This window comes from Bombina bombina, chromosome 2 (assembly GCF_027579735.1).
Source record: "Bombina bombina isolate aBomBom1 chromosome 2, aBomBom1.pri, whole genome shotgun sequence".
NCBI classification, from domain to species: domain Eukaryota; kingdom Metazoa; phylum Chordata; class Amphibia; order Anura; family Bombinatoridae; genus Bombina; species Bombina bombina.
The window spans coordinates 88,957,650-88,975,632 of NC_069500.1; the positions used below are offsets into that span (position 1 = coordinate 88,957,650).

Here is a 17,983-nt window from a genome sequence, read left to right on the forward strand (position 1 = left end):
GTAATAACCAGCAGGAGAACACTGCAGTAATAGCTAGCATTACCATAGGGTAGCATGGTGACAGTGATCAGCAGGAACACAAGACTTAATGACCAGCAGGAGAACATGGCAGTAATAGCTAGCATTACCATAGGGTAGCATGGTAACAGTGATCAGCAGGAACACAAGAAGTAGTGACCAGCAGGAGAAGATGGCAGTAATAGCAAGCATTACCATAGAGTAGCATGGTGACAGTGGTCAGCAGGAACATAAGAAGTAAAAACCAGCAGGAAAACATGGCAGTAATAGCTAGCATTACCATAGGGTAGCATGGTGACAGTGGACAGCAGGAACACAAGATGTAATGACCAGCAGGAGAACATGGAATAGCTAGTATTACCATAGGGTAACATGGTGACAGTGGTCAGTTATGTTATTGTATTGATGTTACTGTAAATAATATGTGAGTAGTACTTTTCTTTTTACAGAGGAAGAGGTATCAAGGGCTTTATCAAAAATAAAAGTTAATAAGTCTGTGGGTCCAGATAATATTCATTCAAGGGTTGTAAGAGAACTTTGATCCGTAATAGCTACTCCATTAGCTGATTTATTTAATCAGTCACTTCTAACAGGAGTTGTTCCAAAAGACTGGAAAATTGCCATTGTAGTCCCTCTTTATAAAAAGGTTAGTAGGGAAGATTTTGCTAACTATAGGCCAGTCAGTTTAACCTCAATTGCAGGGAAATTAATGGAAACTCTTTTAAAGGAAATACTTGTATCTTTCATTCAGACAAAGAACTTAGAAGACAAAGGACAGCATGGTTTCACTGCTGGAAAATCATGCCTGACTATTCTAATTGATTTCTTTGACCATGTAACTAAAATAATAGAGCAGGGAGGAGCCGTATATGTTGCATATCTAGACTTTAGCAAAGCATTTGACACCGTCCCACACAACAAACTTATTCACAAAATGTATTGCCTTGGAATTCATGCTAAGATTGTTAAGTGGGTAGAATGCTGGCTTAAAGATAGACGACAGAGGGTTTCAATTAATGGAGTACATTCAAATGAGCCATCAGTTACTAGTGGTGTTCCCCAAGGGTCAGTTATTGGGCCTGTTTTGTTTAAGGGGAAGGTTTGCTTGTTTGCTGATGATACAAAAATTTGTAACAGGATAGATGTTCCAGGAGGAGTTGATCAAATGAACTGTGATATTAATAAACTAGAGGACTGGTCAAATAAATGGGATCTGAAATTTAATATTACCAAGAGCAAAATTATGCATATAGGATCCAAAAACCCAAAGGCCAATTATAGTCTCAATGGTACATTACTGACTGTAATTAAAGAAGAAAGGGATTTTGGAATTATTATTTCAGATGATTTCAAATTTGGTACACAATGCCGCAGTGCAGCCAGCAAGGCCAGTCAAATGCTTGGTTGCATTGGAAGAGGTTTTAGTAGCAGAAATAGCAAGGTTCTTATGCCACTTTACAGATCATTCGTTAGACCAAATATGGAATACTGTGTACAGTTCTGGAGACCATATCTTCAGAAAGATATAAATAAACTAGAAGCTGTCCAAAGGAGGGCTACTAAAATGGTACATGGTCTAAAATATAAAACATACAAAGAAAGACTCTATAATCTAAATATGTATAGTTTAGAGGATAGAAGGGAAGAAGGTGACATCATAGAAACCTTCAAATATATGAAGGGACTTAATAAAATAGAAGCTGAAAGCATTTTTCACAAAAAAATAAAAGCCAAAACAAGGGGTCACAATCTAAAGTTAGGGGGTAGCAGATTCAGGAGAAATTTGAGGAAGCATTTTTTTACAGAAGGGGTGGTGGATTCATGGAATAAACTTCCATTTGAGGTGGTAAACACAAAGACTGTAAAGGAATTTAAAAATGTCTGGGACATACATAAGGCTATCCTAAGGAAAAAGTAACATGTGATATGGGTAGACTTGATGGGCCTTTTTTGTTCTTATCTACCGTCAAATTCTATGTTTCTATGTTTCTATGTAATAGCTAGCATTACCATAGGGTAGCATGGTGACAGTGGTCAGCAGGAACACAAGACGTAATGACCAGCAGGAGAACATGGCAATAATAGCTAGCATTATCATAGGGTAGCATGGTGACAGTGGTCAGCAGAAACACAAGATGTAATGACCAGCAGGAGAACATGGCAGTAATAGCTAGCATTACTATAGGGTAGCATGGTGACAGTAGTCCGCAGGACCAGAAGACATAATGAACAGCAGGAGAACATGGCAGTAATAGCAAGCATTACCATAGGGTAGCAAGGTGGCAATGGTCAGCAGGAAAACAAGACGTAATAACCAGCAGGAGAACATGGCAGTAATAGCTAGCATTACCATAGGGTAGCATGGTGATAGTGGTCAGCAGGAACACAAGAAGTAATGAGCAGCAGGAGAACATGGCATTAATAGCTAGCATTACCATAGGGTAGCATGGTGAAAGTGGTCAGCATGGACACAAGAAGTAATGAGCAGCAGGAGAACAAGGCATTAATAGCTATCATTACCGTAGGGTAGCTTGGTGACAGCGGTCAGCAGGAACACAAGAAATGATGACCAGCAGGAGAACATGGCAGTAATATCTAGCATTACCATAGGGTAGCATGGTGACAGTGATCAGCAGGAACACAAGATGGAATGACCAGCAGGAGAACATGGCAGTAATAGCTAGCATTACTATAGAGTAGCATGGTGAGAGTGATCAGTAGGAGCACAAGAAGTAATGACCAGCAGGAGAACATGGCAGTAATAGCTAGCATTACCATAGAGTAGCATGGTGACAGTGGTCATCAGGAACATAATAGGTAATGACCAGCAGGAGAACATGGCAGTAATAGCTAGCATTACCATAGGGTAGCATGGTGACAGTGATCAGCAGGAAAACAAGACGTAATGACCAGCAGGAGAACATGGCAGTAATAGCTGGTGTTTCCATAGGGTAGCATAGTGACAGTGGTCAGCAGGAACACAAGATGTAATGACCAGCAGGAGAACATGGCCGTAATAGCAAGAATTACCATAGGGTAGCATGGTGACAGTGATCAGCAGGAACACAATAAGTAATAACCAGCAGGAGAACATGGCATTAATAGCTAGCATTACCGTAGGGTAGCAAGGTGACAGTGGTCAGCAGGAACACAAGACGTAATAACCAGCAGGAGAACATGGCAGTAATAGCTGGCGTTACCATAGGGTAGCATAGTGACAGTGGTCAGCAGGAACACAAGATGTAATGACCAGCAGGAGAACATGGCCGTAATAGCAAGAATTACCATAGGGTAGCATGGTGACAGTGATCAGCAGGAACACAATAAGTAATAAGCAGCAGGAGAAGATGGCATTAATAGCTAGCATTACCGTAGGGTAGCAAGGTGACAGTGGTCAGCAGGAACACAAGACGTAATAACCAGCAGGAGAACATGGCAGTAATAGCTGGCATTACCATAGGGTAGCATAGTGACAGTGGTCAGCAGGAACACAAGATGTAATGACCAGCAGGAGAACATGGCCGTAATAGCAAGAATTACCATAGGGTAGCATGGTGACAGTGATCAGCAGGAACACAATAAGTAATAAGCAGCAGGAGAAGATGGCATTAATAGCTTGCATTACCATAGGGTAGCATGGTGACAGTGATCAGCAGGAACACAAGAAGTTATGACCAGCAGGAGAACATGGCAGTAATAGCTAGCATTAATATAGGGTAGCATGGTGACAGTGGTCAGCAGGAACACAAGAATTGATGACCAGCAGGAGAATATGGCAGTAATAGCTAGCATTACCATAGGGTAGCATGGTGACAGTGATCAGCAGGAACACAAGACGTAATGATCAGCAGGAGAATATGGCAGTTATAGCTAGCATTACCATAGGGTAGCATAGTGAAAGTGGTCAGCAGTAACACAAGATGTAATAACCAGCAGGAGAACATGGCAGTAATAGCTAGCATTACCATAGGTTAACATGGTGACAATGGTCAGCAGGAACACTAGATGTAATAAACAGCAGGAGAACATGGCAGTAATAGCTAGCATTACCATAGGGTTGCATGGTGACTATGGTCAGCAGAAATACAAGAAGTAATGACCAGAAGTAGCAACATGCCATCTCCTCTACCATTTTACATGCTGGAGGCATTAGATGCAAGTATTCCAAAATGCAAACTATTCCAAAATCCATACCTTTTCCTGTCCCAAGCAGTTTGGATAAAGGGTTTTCTACCTGTACTTGTATGTCCCTTCAAGGAAACTTGGAAGTTACTATAGCTTCTTTGATGAATTAAAAAGATGTAGACAAAAACTGTTAAATATGATACACCCTACATTTTTTTTTTTATATATTTTTATTGAGGTTTGAAAATTAAAGTACATACAAGAAATAAAATACAATACAAAGAAAAAACTCTGATCGTACACACTTAGGCGCCAAGGTACGAGTAATTAAACTTATAACACATACATCTCAAAATGCTAGGATACAAAAGGTTTAAAAAAAAAACAAAAGAAAAAAACCCCACTGTATGTTCAAATACCCTAATGCGCAATAAACCTCTTTTTCTTTTTCTCTTTGTTTTGTTTGAAAGGGGATTCATAGCAAAGGTATAAATCTAAAGTACCCCTATTCTCAAATAACACTTGTTATAGGTACTGATTCTATATAATAGCATAGATAATAAATAAACATGTAGTAATGCACTATATGCAACTAATATAAAGAAAATATATCAGTTAAGCTAAGCTTCTATATAATGGCAGAGATAAGGAATAAACATATTGCACTGCATTATGCATAACTGATATAGAAAATATATATTAACTGAGACCTAGATTTGGAGTTTGGCGGTAGCCGTGAAAACCAGCGTTAGAGGCTCCTAACGCTGGTTTTAGGCTACCGCCGGTATTTGGAGTCACTCAAAATAGGGTCTAACGCTCACTTTTCAGCCGCGACTTTTCCATACCACAGATCCCCTTACGTCAATTGCATATCCTATCTTTTCAATGGGATCTTTCTAACTCCGGTATTTAGAGTCGTTTCTGAAGTGAGCGTTAGAGCTCTAACGACAAAACTCCAGCCGCAGGAAAAAAGTCAGTAGTTAAGAGCTTTCTGGGCTAACGCCGGTTTATAAAGCTCTTAACTACTGTACTCTAAAGTACACTAACACCCATAAACTACCTATGTACCCCTAAACCGAGGTCCCCCCACATCGCCGACACTCAAATAAATTTTTTTAACCCCTAATCTGCCGACCGCCACCTACTTTATCCTTATGTACCCCTAATCTGCTCCCCCTAACACCGCCGACCCCTGTATTATATTTATTAACCCCTAATCTGCCCCCCACAACGTCGCCGCCAACTACCTACAATAATTAACCCCTAATCTGCCGACCGCAAAGCGCCGCTACTTAAGTTATCCTTATGTACCCCTAATCGGCTGCCCCTAACACCGCCGACCCCTGTATTATATTTATTAACCCCTAACCTGCCCCCCACAACGTCGCCTCCACCTGCCTACACTTATTAACCCCTAATCTGCCGAGCGGACCTGAGCGCTACTATAATAAAGTTATTAACCCCTAATCTGCCTCACTAACCCTATAATAAATAGTATTAACCCCTAATCTGCCCTCCCTAACATCGCCGACACCTAACTTCAATTATTAACCCCTAATCTGCCGACCGGAGCTCACCGCTATTCTAATAAATGTATTAACCCCTAAAGCTAAGTCTAACCCTAACACTAACACCCCCCTAACTTAAATATAATTTTAATATAACGAAATTAATTAACTCTTATTAAATAAATTATTCCTATTTAAAGCTAAATACTTACCTGTAAAATAAACACTACACTATCAATACATTAATTAAATACAATACCTACAAAAAAATACATTTAAATAAACTAACTAAAGTACAAAAAATAAAAAAGAACTAAGTTACAAAAAATAAAAAAACATCTACAAACATAAGAAAAATATTACAACAATTTTAAACTAATTACACCTACTCTAAGCCCCCTAATAAAACAACAAAGCCCCCCAAAATAAAAAATGGAATCAGCCAATCAGAATCAAGTTCAATCCGATTGGCTGATCCAATCAGCCAATCAGATTGAGCTCGCATTCTATTGGCTTTTCCGATCAGCCAATAGAATGCGAGCTCAATCTGATTGGCTGATTCCATCAGCCAATCAGAATATTCCTACCTTAATTCCGATTGGCTGATAGAATCCTATCAGCCAATCGGAATTCGAGGGACGCCATCTTGGATGACGTCCCTTAAAGGAACCGTCATTCTTCAGTTGGACGTCGCCGGAGGAAGATGGGTCCGCGGTGGAGGTCTTCAGGATGGAGCCGGTCGTCATCGGATGAAGATAGAAGATGCCGCTTGGATCAAGATGGTTGCCGGTCCGGATCGCCTCTTCTTCCCGGATAGGATGAAGACTTTGGAGCCTCTTCTGGACCTCTTCAGCCATCGGATGATGGATCGCCAACCCCCGCTTGGGTTGGATGAAGATTTTGGAGCCAGGACCGATCGGTGATACCTGGTGAGGTGAAGACAAGGTAGGATGATCTTCAGGGGCTTAGTGTTAGGTTTATTTAAGGGGGGTTTGGGTTAGATTAGGGGTATGTGGGTGGTGGGTTGTAATGTTGGGGGGGAGGTATTGTATGTTTTTTTTTACAGGCAAAAGAGCTGAACTTTTTGGGGCATGCCCCGCAAAGGGCCCTGTTCAGGGCTGGTAAGGTAAAAGAGCTTTTAACTTTATTAATTTAGAATAGGGTAGGGCATTTTTTTATTTTGGGGGGCTTTGTTATTTTATTAGGGGGCTTAGAGTAGGTGTAATTAGTTTAAAATTGTTGTAATATTTTTCTTATGTTTGTAAATATTTTTTTATTTTTTGTAACTTAGTTCTTTTTTATTTTTTGTACTTTAGCTAGTTTATTTAATTGTATTTATTTGTAGCAATTATATTTAATTAATTTATTGATAGTGTAGTGTTAGGTTAATTGTAGGTAATTGTAGGTAGTTTATTTAATTAATTTATTGATAGTCTAGTGTTAGGTTTATTTGTAACTTAGGTTAGGATTTCTTTTACAGGTAAATTTGTAATTATTTTAACTATTTTAGCTATTAAATAGTTCTTAACTATTTAATAGCTATTGTACCTGGTTAAAATAAATACAAAGTTACCTGTAAAATAAATATAAATCCTAAAATAGCTATAATATAATTATAATTTATATTGTAGCTATATTAGGATTTATTTTACAGGTAAGTATTTAGCTTTAAATAGGAATAATTTATTTAATAAGAGTTAATTAATTTCGTTAGATTTAAATTATATTTAATTTAGGGGGGTGTTAGTATTAGGGTTAGACTTAGCTTTAGGGGTTAATACATTTATTAGAATAGCGGCGAGATTCGGTCGGCAGATTAGGGGTTAATAATTGAAGTTAGGTGTCGGCGATGTTAGGGAGGGCAGATTAGGGGTTAATACTATTTATGATAGGGTTAGTGAGGCGGATTAGGGGTTAATAACTTTATTATAGTAGCGCTCAGGTCCGCTCGGCAGATTAGGGGTTAATAAGTGTAGGCAGGTGGAGGCGACGTTGTGGGGGGCAGATTAGGGGTTAATAAATATAATATAGGGGTCGGCGATGTTAGGGAACAAGATTAGGGGTACATAGGGATAATGTAAGTAGCGGCGGTTTACGGAGCGGCAGATTAGGGGTTAAAAATAATATGCAGGGGTCAGCGATAGCGGGGGCGGCAGATTAGGGGTTAATAAGTGTAAGGTTAGGGGTGTTTAGACTCGGGGTACATGTTAGGGTGTTAGGTGCAGACGTAGGAAGTGTTACCGCATAGCAAACAATGGGGCTGCGTTAGGAGCTTAACGCTGCTTTTTTGCAGGTGTTAGGTTTTTTTTCAGCTCAAACAGCCCCATTGTTTCCTATGGGGGAATCGTGCACGAGCACGTTTTTGAGGCTGGCCGCGTCCGTAAGCAACTCTGGTATCGAAAGTTGAAGCTGCGTTAAAAATGCTCTACGCTCCTTTTTTGGAGCCTAACGCAGCCTTTATGTGGACTCTCAATACCAGAGTTATTTTTATGGTGCGGCCAGAAAAACGCGGGCGTTAGTTTTTCGGGTCGTTACCGACAAAACTCTAAATCTAGCCGTAAGTTATTTATTAATCGTTTGATGTCCCAAACCACAAAATAAATGAATAATAAAAGGTAACTTACAATATAGAGGGACTAAAAATGTAAAGGTAAACTATATTTGAAGACAGTATCATTAAAATTGTGTAAGCAGTATTTTGCAAGGGAAACCGCGCAAAAACACTTTGGACATAATCGTTGATGCCAAAGTGTATTAAAGGGTGTGGGAGGGGGGCAGAGAATAATCATAAGTTTTCTTAGTTGGGAACAAGAACCTTTGAGTGTATAACTTCTGTATAGATGTTCTCATATTGAGACAAACTAGTGGGATATAGAGGAGAGTAATATGTAAATACATATATAGATCTACATGTAAACTTATGAGACAGCACTATTTAGCTAATAGTAAAAAAATATTAAGCTGAAGGAGACCATTGTAGCTTTCCTGTTATATCTTGAATCTTAACATTTATTGACTAGTTAAAATCTAAACATTGATGATCTCAACCTAAGTTTGTACCTGTTTCCATAACATTAGAGTGCAAAATAACCTACAATAATTCAAAGAGAGACATAAAGACATCTAAATTATTACAGCCAACTCCCATCAACTGGGCATGGGCCCTATACCCAGCGATAGGCAAATAAAAATAAACAGATGTCTTTAACTATTAACAAAAATGACACAGTAAGTATATGTGTACCCCAAAAGTAGGCTAGGAACATTTAACAATTTCTTCGTATAAATTCCCCAACTATCAAAGTACTATAGAGATCTGACTATGGTTGGAGGCTTTTCTATCTCCAGGTAAGCCATATTGAACAGGTTATGCATCTAATATTTAATCAAAGGGCTTTAACTGTTTTTTGCGAAGACATGTCATGGGAAATCAATAACAGGCAAACCCTCTAGACATGGCCGAGCACAGAGTACAATAAACATCTGTCAGTGAATATAAGTGTAAGTTGGAGAATAAAATATCAAACAGACACCCAGAATATGTACCATAATGAGTTAATACAGAATATAGATAATACGCACTTGCATGCCCGAATGTCAGCAGACTTATAAAGGTCAAAGTAAACATATTTAAAAACTATATCGCTATAAATAATAATAGGTTTTGTATTTGTTTGTGTCGTAATTCAACTGTGGAATAATTATAATTCCACAAACAAGTCTCAGTAAGAGTGCCAGTGTACAAAGAACTACAATGATAAGTGCAATAAAGAAAAACAAGTAAGGTTTTTATGTTATTAAACCCTAAACTAGACAGGCAGAAGCGCATTCTAACATCAGAAAGCAAAGTAGCAGAACAACAAATGTAGGCAGAAATCAAGAGCACAAAGAATCGCCATGTAGTATATTGCACAATGAGAGACCTAGATAAATAATAGTGCTCAAGCTATGGGTCCAAATTGTCCTCCTGTAAATTAACTAATAGAGGACATGTATATAACATGTTTAAACTTTAACAACTTATAAAACTAACATGTCTGAGTCTTCTTATGGGTGGTTATCATACACATAGTAGTGTTAAACATTAAACCTGTGCCTAAGTAGTTAAGAATATAAGAAATAAATGTGGGTGTGTGAATAAGAGATAACTATCACCATTGAACAAATATACATGTCTCATTAGTAGTCTATACTACAAATTTGTTAGGAGATAGTATGTAAAAATCATACACAAAACATAGCAAAGTCTCTAGGAGTACTGGGCATATATACCTCACAGACAAAGGATTTCTATTAGGACTTGTCTCAAATGTTCATTAAAGAAGCATATAATACACCCACTATGAGTATACAAACATTAGCAGTCCATTAACTTTAATAATCAGTAGTAGGAGTAACTATCAAAACTGTACCAATATTGTCCTAAGGAAGTTCATATCTCTAGGGTACCTTATATATCCAGCAAAAACGTTTTGTTTCGAGATACAATGGGTACACAAGTTCCCAACATGAAATTGAGACCAAAAAACAACAATAAAAAAAATAAAAAAGTCATAGGATTAACTGAATGTCGTTTAACATCTCACATTGCCAGTCTTACTCCGACTTTGAGATCTGTGCATCTTCACACGGGAAGATTAGCCTATTCCGGTTTTAGACACAGGAGCCAGTCTCTTAAGGCTCCGGAACGCCTCCATTACAATTAGAAAACGTGAGATATGGGAAGAGCACTGTGACATCAATTGGGGATCACTATACCCTAGTAATTCCAGGGATAAGTCGGCATTCATAACCATGATGATACAGGTGCCGTTGCTCTTAGGAAGTTGTGTTGAAACCCCTGTGTTGATAGCGCAATGTCGCCTCTGTTCCCTCTTGCTCCTCATGTCATCAGAAGGGATGCCAGTCAACATTTTGAGCTGCATTACGGAACCCTTCACGTCAGGGTTGCTCTGATCTTCATCCTTCCCTATACAACATAGCGTGTGGTGAAAAGTTGTATTGCGGTTAGAGATTGAGTCGTCTTGCCAAAGGGAGAAACTAAGGCCACACCCAGTAGGGGTGATATATTCATCTGCACATCCACCATTGTATGTACAAACTTTGATAGTTCCATAATAAAGATCTGCACGAGATGCATTTACTTGTATAGATGTAGCATTTCGTGATGCCGTGTCCGCAAAAGCCTCGTACAAAACCAACGTTAGGCTATGAAAGTGGTCATAGAGGATCTGAGCCATCTCAGACTCCCACATGGCTGAGGCCTCCTTCATGGCTTTAACACTGTCAAACTCGCTGATCTAGATATGTCCAGTCGATCTCCCGGACTCTTCTCCAGCACATATGATTATATTAGGAATCTGTCTTAAACATCTTAAAAGTAGAGATATGCATAAACTCCTCTTTTAATAAAGTTGGAGCCGGGAGCTCCTCAGAAACACGTCTCGTTCCCTTAGCAGTTGGCTCCGCCCCCCACCCTACATTTTTAAATATATAAACAAGGCACATCACTTGTGTGAACAACAGTATTAGCACCAAAAAAGTAAGTTAAGGTTCTGGACTTTGAAATACGTAGAAATTGTATATTGCAAGGCAGAATAATATAGCTCTGTAAGTACTTAATTGCATACAATTTAAAAAATGTTTTGGAGTAGTAGAATTTATTATAGAATTTATTATTTAACTTTTTCTGTTTTGTGTATATTCTTTTTTTTAATCAAATTGATCAATGTATTTTAAATGTTACAGACCCTAATGTGTGTGCTCTTTTCTTTGTAGAAAATATGTAGTGTCTGTATGATGCTACTACCAAACCAATGCAGCTTTGCTTGCCATCAACGGATACATCAGCACAAATCGCCGTACACTTGCCCAGAGTGTGGGGCAATCTGCCGGTCTGTCCATTTCCAAACGCATGTCATTAAGAATTGCCTTCATTACACGCGTAGAATTGGATTCCGGTAAGTGCCCTTGGGGTTTTAGAGAACTTATATTCTAACAATTTGTGTTTCCAGGTGTCCAGTATTCAACCGGACAGTCCAGCATTTTAGTAGGCTGTCAAGTTCCATCTTAATAATCAATAATGCTGGACACTTAAATGTCCAGTTTTTTAAAGTCCTGTAAATGTAAAATGTTGCCTATGCCTAAACTAAATATGGAGCAAAAAGAATTCAAGGGCAGTTATTTGTGTCAAATCACTTTATCCTTGTCAAATCAAAATGATTGATTTTTATGTTACTGACAGTCAAGTGGTATAATTAATGCTTTATTGTGAAAAATAGGCTAAGGTAGAGCTTTTGGGTGAGCATTGTATGACTCCATCAATCATTGTGCCCAGTCAGCGACTTATTGTCCAGTAATTTTGTGGAGGACAACTGGCAACCCTATGTGAAACTGGTAATGAAAGTGAAGCAATAAAGTTAGGTAAGGGAACTAGAAATGTGAAAGGATGGAAACTGATTTAACAAGTGATTATGTAAAGAAAAGAGTGCACTAGGCCGGAGACAGGTGAAAGAGATATAGGGGTAGATTTATTAAATGTCGGGCAGACATGTTGTCCGCACGACATCGATAAAAGCCGACAGCATACTCTGTCAGCATTTATCATTGCACAAGCATTTCTGGTAAAATGCTTGTGCAATGCGCCGCCCCCTGCTAGATTGGTCGTTAGCAGGGGGTGTCAATCATCCAGATCGTATCCGATCGGTATGATTGCTGTCCGCCACCTCAAAAAGGTAGCTCTGATTGTGAGTTGAAATAATATAACAGATGAGTGAGGAAGAAGAGGAATTAAAGGAGGTGGGGGGGGGGGGTGGACACGGATGCCAAGTATGGCAAGTAGAGGGGAGAATGGTTTTGGGTGCAAAATATGCTCATTAGAAAGCCCATAAAGAGATTAACTGGGGTTGGTAAATAGAAGATTGGGGTAAAAAAGGATCTAGATAGTTCAAATGGCCCAGGGTCACAATGACAGAAGTAAGAAGGTAAAATGAGGATGGGGATTGGTTGGTAGGATGTGAGAGTAGGAGTAAGCATGATAGTAACATATTTACATACAACCAGATGGTTATGCACTACAAAGGGGACCGGATCTAAGGAAATATAACATTTCTAATTACAGGTGTATACACTGCAATGTTGTATATTCAGAGATTGCTGCATTAAAGTGTCATATCCAAGGATCCCACTGTGAAGTCTTCTACAAGTGTCCTATTTGTCCTATGGCTTTCAAGTCGGCACCAAGCACCCATTCCCATGCCTACACGCAACATCCAGGAGTGAAGATTGGAGAACCCAAGTATGTAACATTTGTTATATATGAATTGCTGATTGTAAGTTTCAGAGGAAAACTATTTGGGCTTGGAGGCAGATTAAAATCATTCTGGGGGATGTTTTTAAAGGTATTCTTTAATCACACAGCTACAACATTCAAGAATCAATGTATTGCATCAGTAATGCAAATACTGCATATAAAGGGAAGTTTATGCATCATTTGTTTTCTCCAACATTGGTGTGTCCGGTCCACGGCGTCATCCTTACTTGTGGGATATTCTCTTCCCCAACAGGAAATGGCAAAGAGTCCCAGCAAAGCTGGTCACATGATCCCTCCTAGGCTCCGCCCACCCCAGTCATTCTCTTTGCCGTTGTACAGGCAACATCTCAAAGGAGATGGTTAAGAGTTTTTTTGGTGTTTAAATGTAGTTTTATTCTTCTATCAAGTGTTTGTTATTTTAAAATAATGCTGGTATGTACTATTTACTCTGAAACAGAAAAGGATGAAGATTTCTGTTTGTAAGAGGAAGATGATTTTAGCAGACAGTTACTAAAATCGATTGCTGTTTCCACACAGGACTGTTAAGATGAAGTAACTTCAGTTGGGGAAACAGTTAGCAGACTTTTCTGCTTAAGGTATGACTGGCCATATTTCTAACAAGACCATGTAATGCTGGAAGGCTGTCATTTCCCCTCATGGGGACCGGTAAGCCATTTTCTTAGTTTAACATAAAAGAATAAAGGGCTTCAAAAAGGGCTTAAAAACTGGTAGACATTTTTCTGGGCTAAAGCGATTGCTTTATTAGGCATATTATACAGATTCTAACTAATTATTGGTGTTATAATCTTGGGGAAACGTTTAGGAAAACGGCAGGCACTGTGTTGGACACCTTTTTCAGTTGGGGGCCTTTCTAGTTATAGACAGAGCCTCATTTTCGCGCCAATAATGCGCAGTTGTTTTTGGAGAGCAAGGCATGCAGATGCATGTGTCAGGAGCTAAGAATCACTGAAAAAGCTTATAGAAGGCGTCTTGTGGTATCGTATTCCCCTCTGGGCTTGGTTGGGTCTCAGCAAAGCATATAGCTGGGACTGTATAGGGGTTAAATGTAAGGGTTAAAGCTCTGAAATTTGGTGTGCAATACTTTTAATGCTTTAAGACACTGTGGTGAAATTTTGGTGAATTTTGAACAATTCCTTCATACTTTTTCACATATTCAGTAATAAAGTGTTTTCAGTTTGAAATTTAAAGTGACAGTAACGGTTTTATTTTAAAACGTTTTTTGTGCTTTGTTGACAAGTTTAAGCCTGTTTAACATGTCTGTACCATCAGATAAGCTATGTTCTATATGTATGAAAGCCAATGTGTCTCCCCATTTAAATTTATGTGATAATTGTGCCATAGTGTCCAAACAAAGTAAGGACAGTAATGCCACAGATAATGATATTGCCCAAGATGATTCCTCAAGTGAAGGGAGTAAACATGATACTACATCCCCTACTGTGTCTACACCAGTTATGCCCACACAGGAGGCCCCTAGTACATCTAGTGCGCCAATACTTATTACCATGCAACAATTAACGGCTGTAATGGATAACTCCATAGCAAATCTTATATCCAAAATGCCTACTTATCAGAGAAAGCGCGATTGCTCTGTTTTAAACACTGAAGAGCAAGAGGACGCTGATGATAACTGTTCTGACATACCCTCACACCAATCTCAAGGGGCCATGAGGGAGGTTTTGTCTGATGGAGAAATTTCAGATTCAGGAAAAATTTCTCATCAAGCTGAACCTGATGTTGTGCCATTAAATTTAAATTAGAACATCTCTGCGCACTGCTTAAGGAGGTGTTGTCTACTCTGGATGATTGTGACAATTTGGTCATTCCAGAGAAATTATGTAAGATGGACAAGTTCCTAGAGGTTCCGGTGCCCCCCGACGCTTTTCCTATACCCAAGCGGGTGGCGGACATAGTAAATAAAGAGTGGGAAAGGCCCGGCATACCTTTTGTCCCCCCCCCCTATATTTAAGAAATTATTTCCTATAGTCGACCCCAGAAAGGACTTATGGCAGACAGTCCCCAAGGTCGAGGGGGCGGTTTCTACTCTAAACAAACGCACTACTATTCCTATCGAAGATAGTTGTGCTTTCAAAGATCCTATGGATAAGAAATTAGAGGGTTTGCTTAAAAAGATTTTTGTACAGCAAGGTTACCTTCTACAACCAATTTCATGCATTGTTCCTGTCACTACGGCAGCGTGTTTCTGGTTCGAGGAACTAGAAAAATCGCTCAATAAAGAATCTTCGTATGAGGAGGTTATGGACAGAGTTCAAGCACTTAAATTGGCTAACTCTTTTGTTTTAGATGCCGCTTTGCAATTAGCTAGATTAGCGGCGAAAAATTCAGGGTTTGCTATCGTGGCGCGCAGAGCGCTTTGGCTAAAGTCTTGGTCAGCGGATGTGTCTTCCAAGACAAAATTGCTTAACATTCCTTTCAAAGGTAAAACATTATTTGGACCTGATTTGAAAGAGATTATTTCAGACATCACTGGGGGAAAGGGCCACGCCCTCCCACAGGATAGGTCTTTTAAGGCTAAAAATAAACCTAATTTTCGTCCCTTTCGCAGAAATGGACCAGCCTCTAATTCTACATCCTCTAAGCAAGAGGGTAATACTTCACAACCCAAACCAGCCTGGAAACCAATGCAAGGCTGGAACAAGGGTAAGCAGGCCAAGAAGCCTACCACTGCTACCAAATCAGCATGAAGGGATAGCCCCCGATCCGGGACCGGATCTGGTGGGGGGCAGACTTTCTCTCTTTGCTCAGGCTTGGGCAAGAGATGTTCAGGATCCTTGGGCGCTAGAAATAGTTTCTCAAGGTTATCTCCTGGAATTCAAGGAACTACCCCCAAGGGGAAGGTTCCACAGGTCTCAATTATCTTCAAACCAAATAAAAAGACAGGCATTCTTACATTGTGTAGAAGACCTGTTAAGGATGGGAGTGATTCATCCAGTTCCAATAAGAGAACAAGGGATGGGTTTTTATTCCAACCTGTTCATAGTTCCCAAAAAAGAGGGAACATTCAGACCAATTTTGGATCTCAAAATCCTAAACAAATTTCTCAGGGTACCATCGTTCAAAATGGAAACTATTCGAACGATCCTACCTACTATCCAGGAAAATCAATTTATGACTACCGTGGATTTAAAGGATGCGTACCTACATATTCCTATCCACAAGGAACATCATCAGTTCCTAAGGTTCGCTTTTCTGGACAAGCATTACCAGTTTGTGGCACTTCCATTCGGATTAGCCACTGCTCCAAGGATTTTCACAAAGGTACTAGGGTCCCTTCTAGCGGTTCTAAGACCAAGGGGCATTGCAGTAGTACCTTACTTGGACGACATCCTGATTCAAGCGTCGTCTCTGTCAAAAGCAAAGGCTCATACGGACATCGTCCTAGCCTTTCTCAGATCTCACGGATGGAAGGTGAACAAAGAAAAAAGTTCTCTGTCCCCGTCAACAAGAGTTCCCTTCTTGGGAACAATAATAGATTCCTTAGAAATGAGGATTTTTCTGACAGAGGTCAGAAAATCAAAAATTCTAAGCTCTTGTCAAGTACTTCATTCTGTTCTTCGTCCTTCCATAGCGCAGTGCATGGAAGTAATAGGATTGATGGTTGCAACAATGGACATAGTTCCTTTTGCACAAATTCATCTAAGACCATTACAACTGTGCATGCTCAGACAGTGGAATGGGGATTATACAGACTTGTCTCCGACGATTCAAGTAGATCAAAAGACCAGAGATTCACTCCGTTGGTGGCTGACCCTGGACAATCTGTCACAGGGAATGAGCTTCCGCAGACCAGAGTGGGTCATTGTCACGACCGACGCCAGCCTGGTGGGCTGGGGCGCGGTCTGGGAACCCCTGAAAGCTCAGGGTCTATGGTCTCGGGAAGAATCTCTTCTCCCGATAAACATTCTGGAACTGAGAGCGATATTCAATGCTCTCAAAGCTTGGCCTCATCTAGCAAAGGCCAAATTCATAAGGTTTCAATCAGACAACATGACGACTGTTGCATATATCAATCATCAGGGGGGAACAAGGAGTTCCCTGGCGATGGAAGAAGTGACCAAAATAATTCAATGGGCGGAGGATCACTCCTGCCACTTGTCTGCGATCCACATCCCAGGAGTGGAAAATTGGGAAGCGGATTTTCTGAGTCGTCAGACATTCCATCCGGGGGAGTGGGAACTCCATCCGGAAATCTTTGCCCAAATAACTCAATTATGGGGCATTCCAGACATGGATCTGATGGCGTCTCGTCAGAACTTCAAGGTTCCTTGCTACGGGTCCAGATCCAGGGATCCCAAGGCGACTCTAGTAGATGCACTAGTAGCACCTTGGACCTTCAACCTAGCTTATGTATTCCCACCGTTTCCTCTCATTCCCAGGCTGGTAGCCAGGATCAATCAGGAGAGGGCTTCGGTGATCTTGATAGCTCCTGCGTGGCCACGCAGGACTTGGTACGCAGACCTGGTGAATATGTCATCGGCTCCACCATGGAAGCTACCTTTGAGACAGGACCTTCTTGTTCAAGGTCCATTCGAACATCCGAATCTGGTTTCCCTCCAGCTGACGGCTTGGAGATTGAACGCTTGATTTTATCAAAGCGTGGGTTTTCAGATTCTGTAATAGATACTCTGATTCAGGCTAGAAAGCCTGTAACTAGAAAAATTTACCATAAAATATGGAAAAAATATATCTGTTGGTGTGAATCCAAAGGATTGCCATGGAACAAGATAAAGATTCCTAAGATGCTATCCTTTCTACAAGAAGGTTTGGAGAAAGGATTATCTGCAAGTTCTCTAAAGGGACAGATTTCTACTTTATCTGTCTTACTACACAAACGACTGGCAGCTATGCCAGATGTTCAAGCATTTGTTCAGGCTCTGGTTAGGATCAAGCCTGTTTACAGACCTTTGACTCCTCCCTGGAGTTTAAATCTAGTTCTTTCAGTTCTTCAAGGGGTTCCGTTTGAACCCTTACATTCCGT

General features: G+C 40.0%; 1 protein-coding gene across 1 annotated transcript in view; it reads left to right on the forward strand.

The window, feature by feature from the left end:
* Nucleotides 1-17,983, forward strand: part of ZNF532 (zinc finger protein 532) — a 101,140-nt gene that overhangs the window by 21,145 nt on the left and 62,012 nt on the right. The window contains exons 2-3 of the mRNA XM_053701169.1: nucleotides 11,430-11,611; nucleotides 12,772-12,948. Of these exons, the coding sequence (XP_053557144.1) occupies nucleotides 11,430-11,611; nucleotides 12,772-12,948 (359 nt within the window). The remainder of the gene's footprint in view (nucleotides 1-11,429; nucleotides 11,612-12,771; nucleotides 12,949-17,983) is intronic.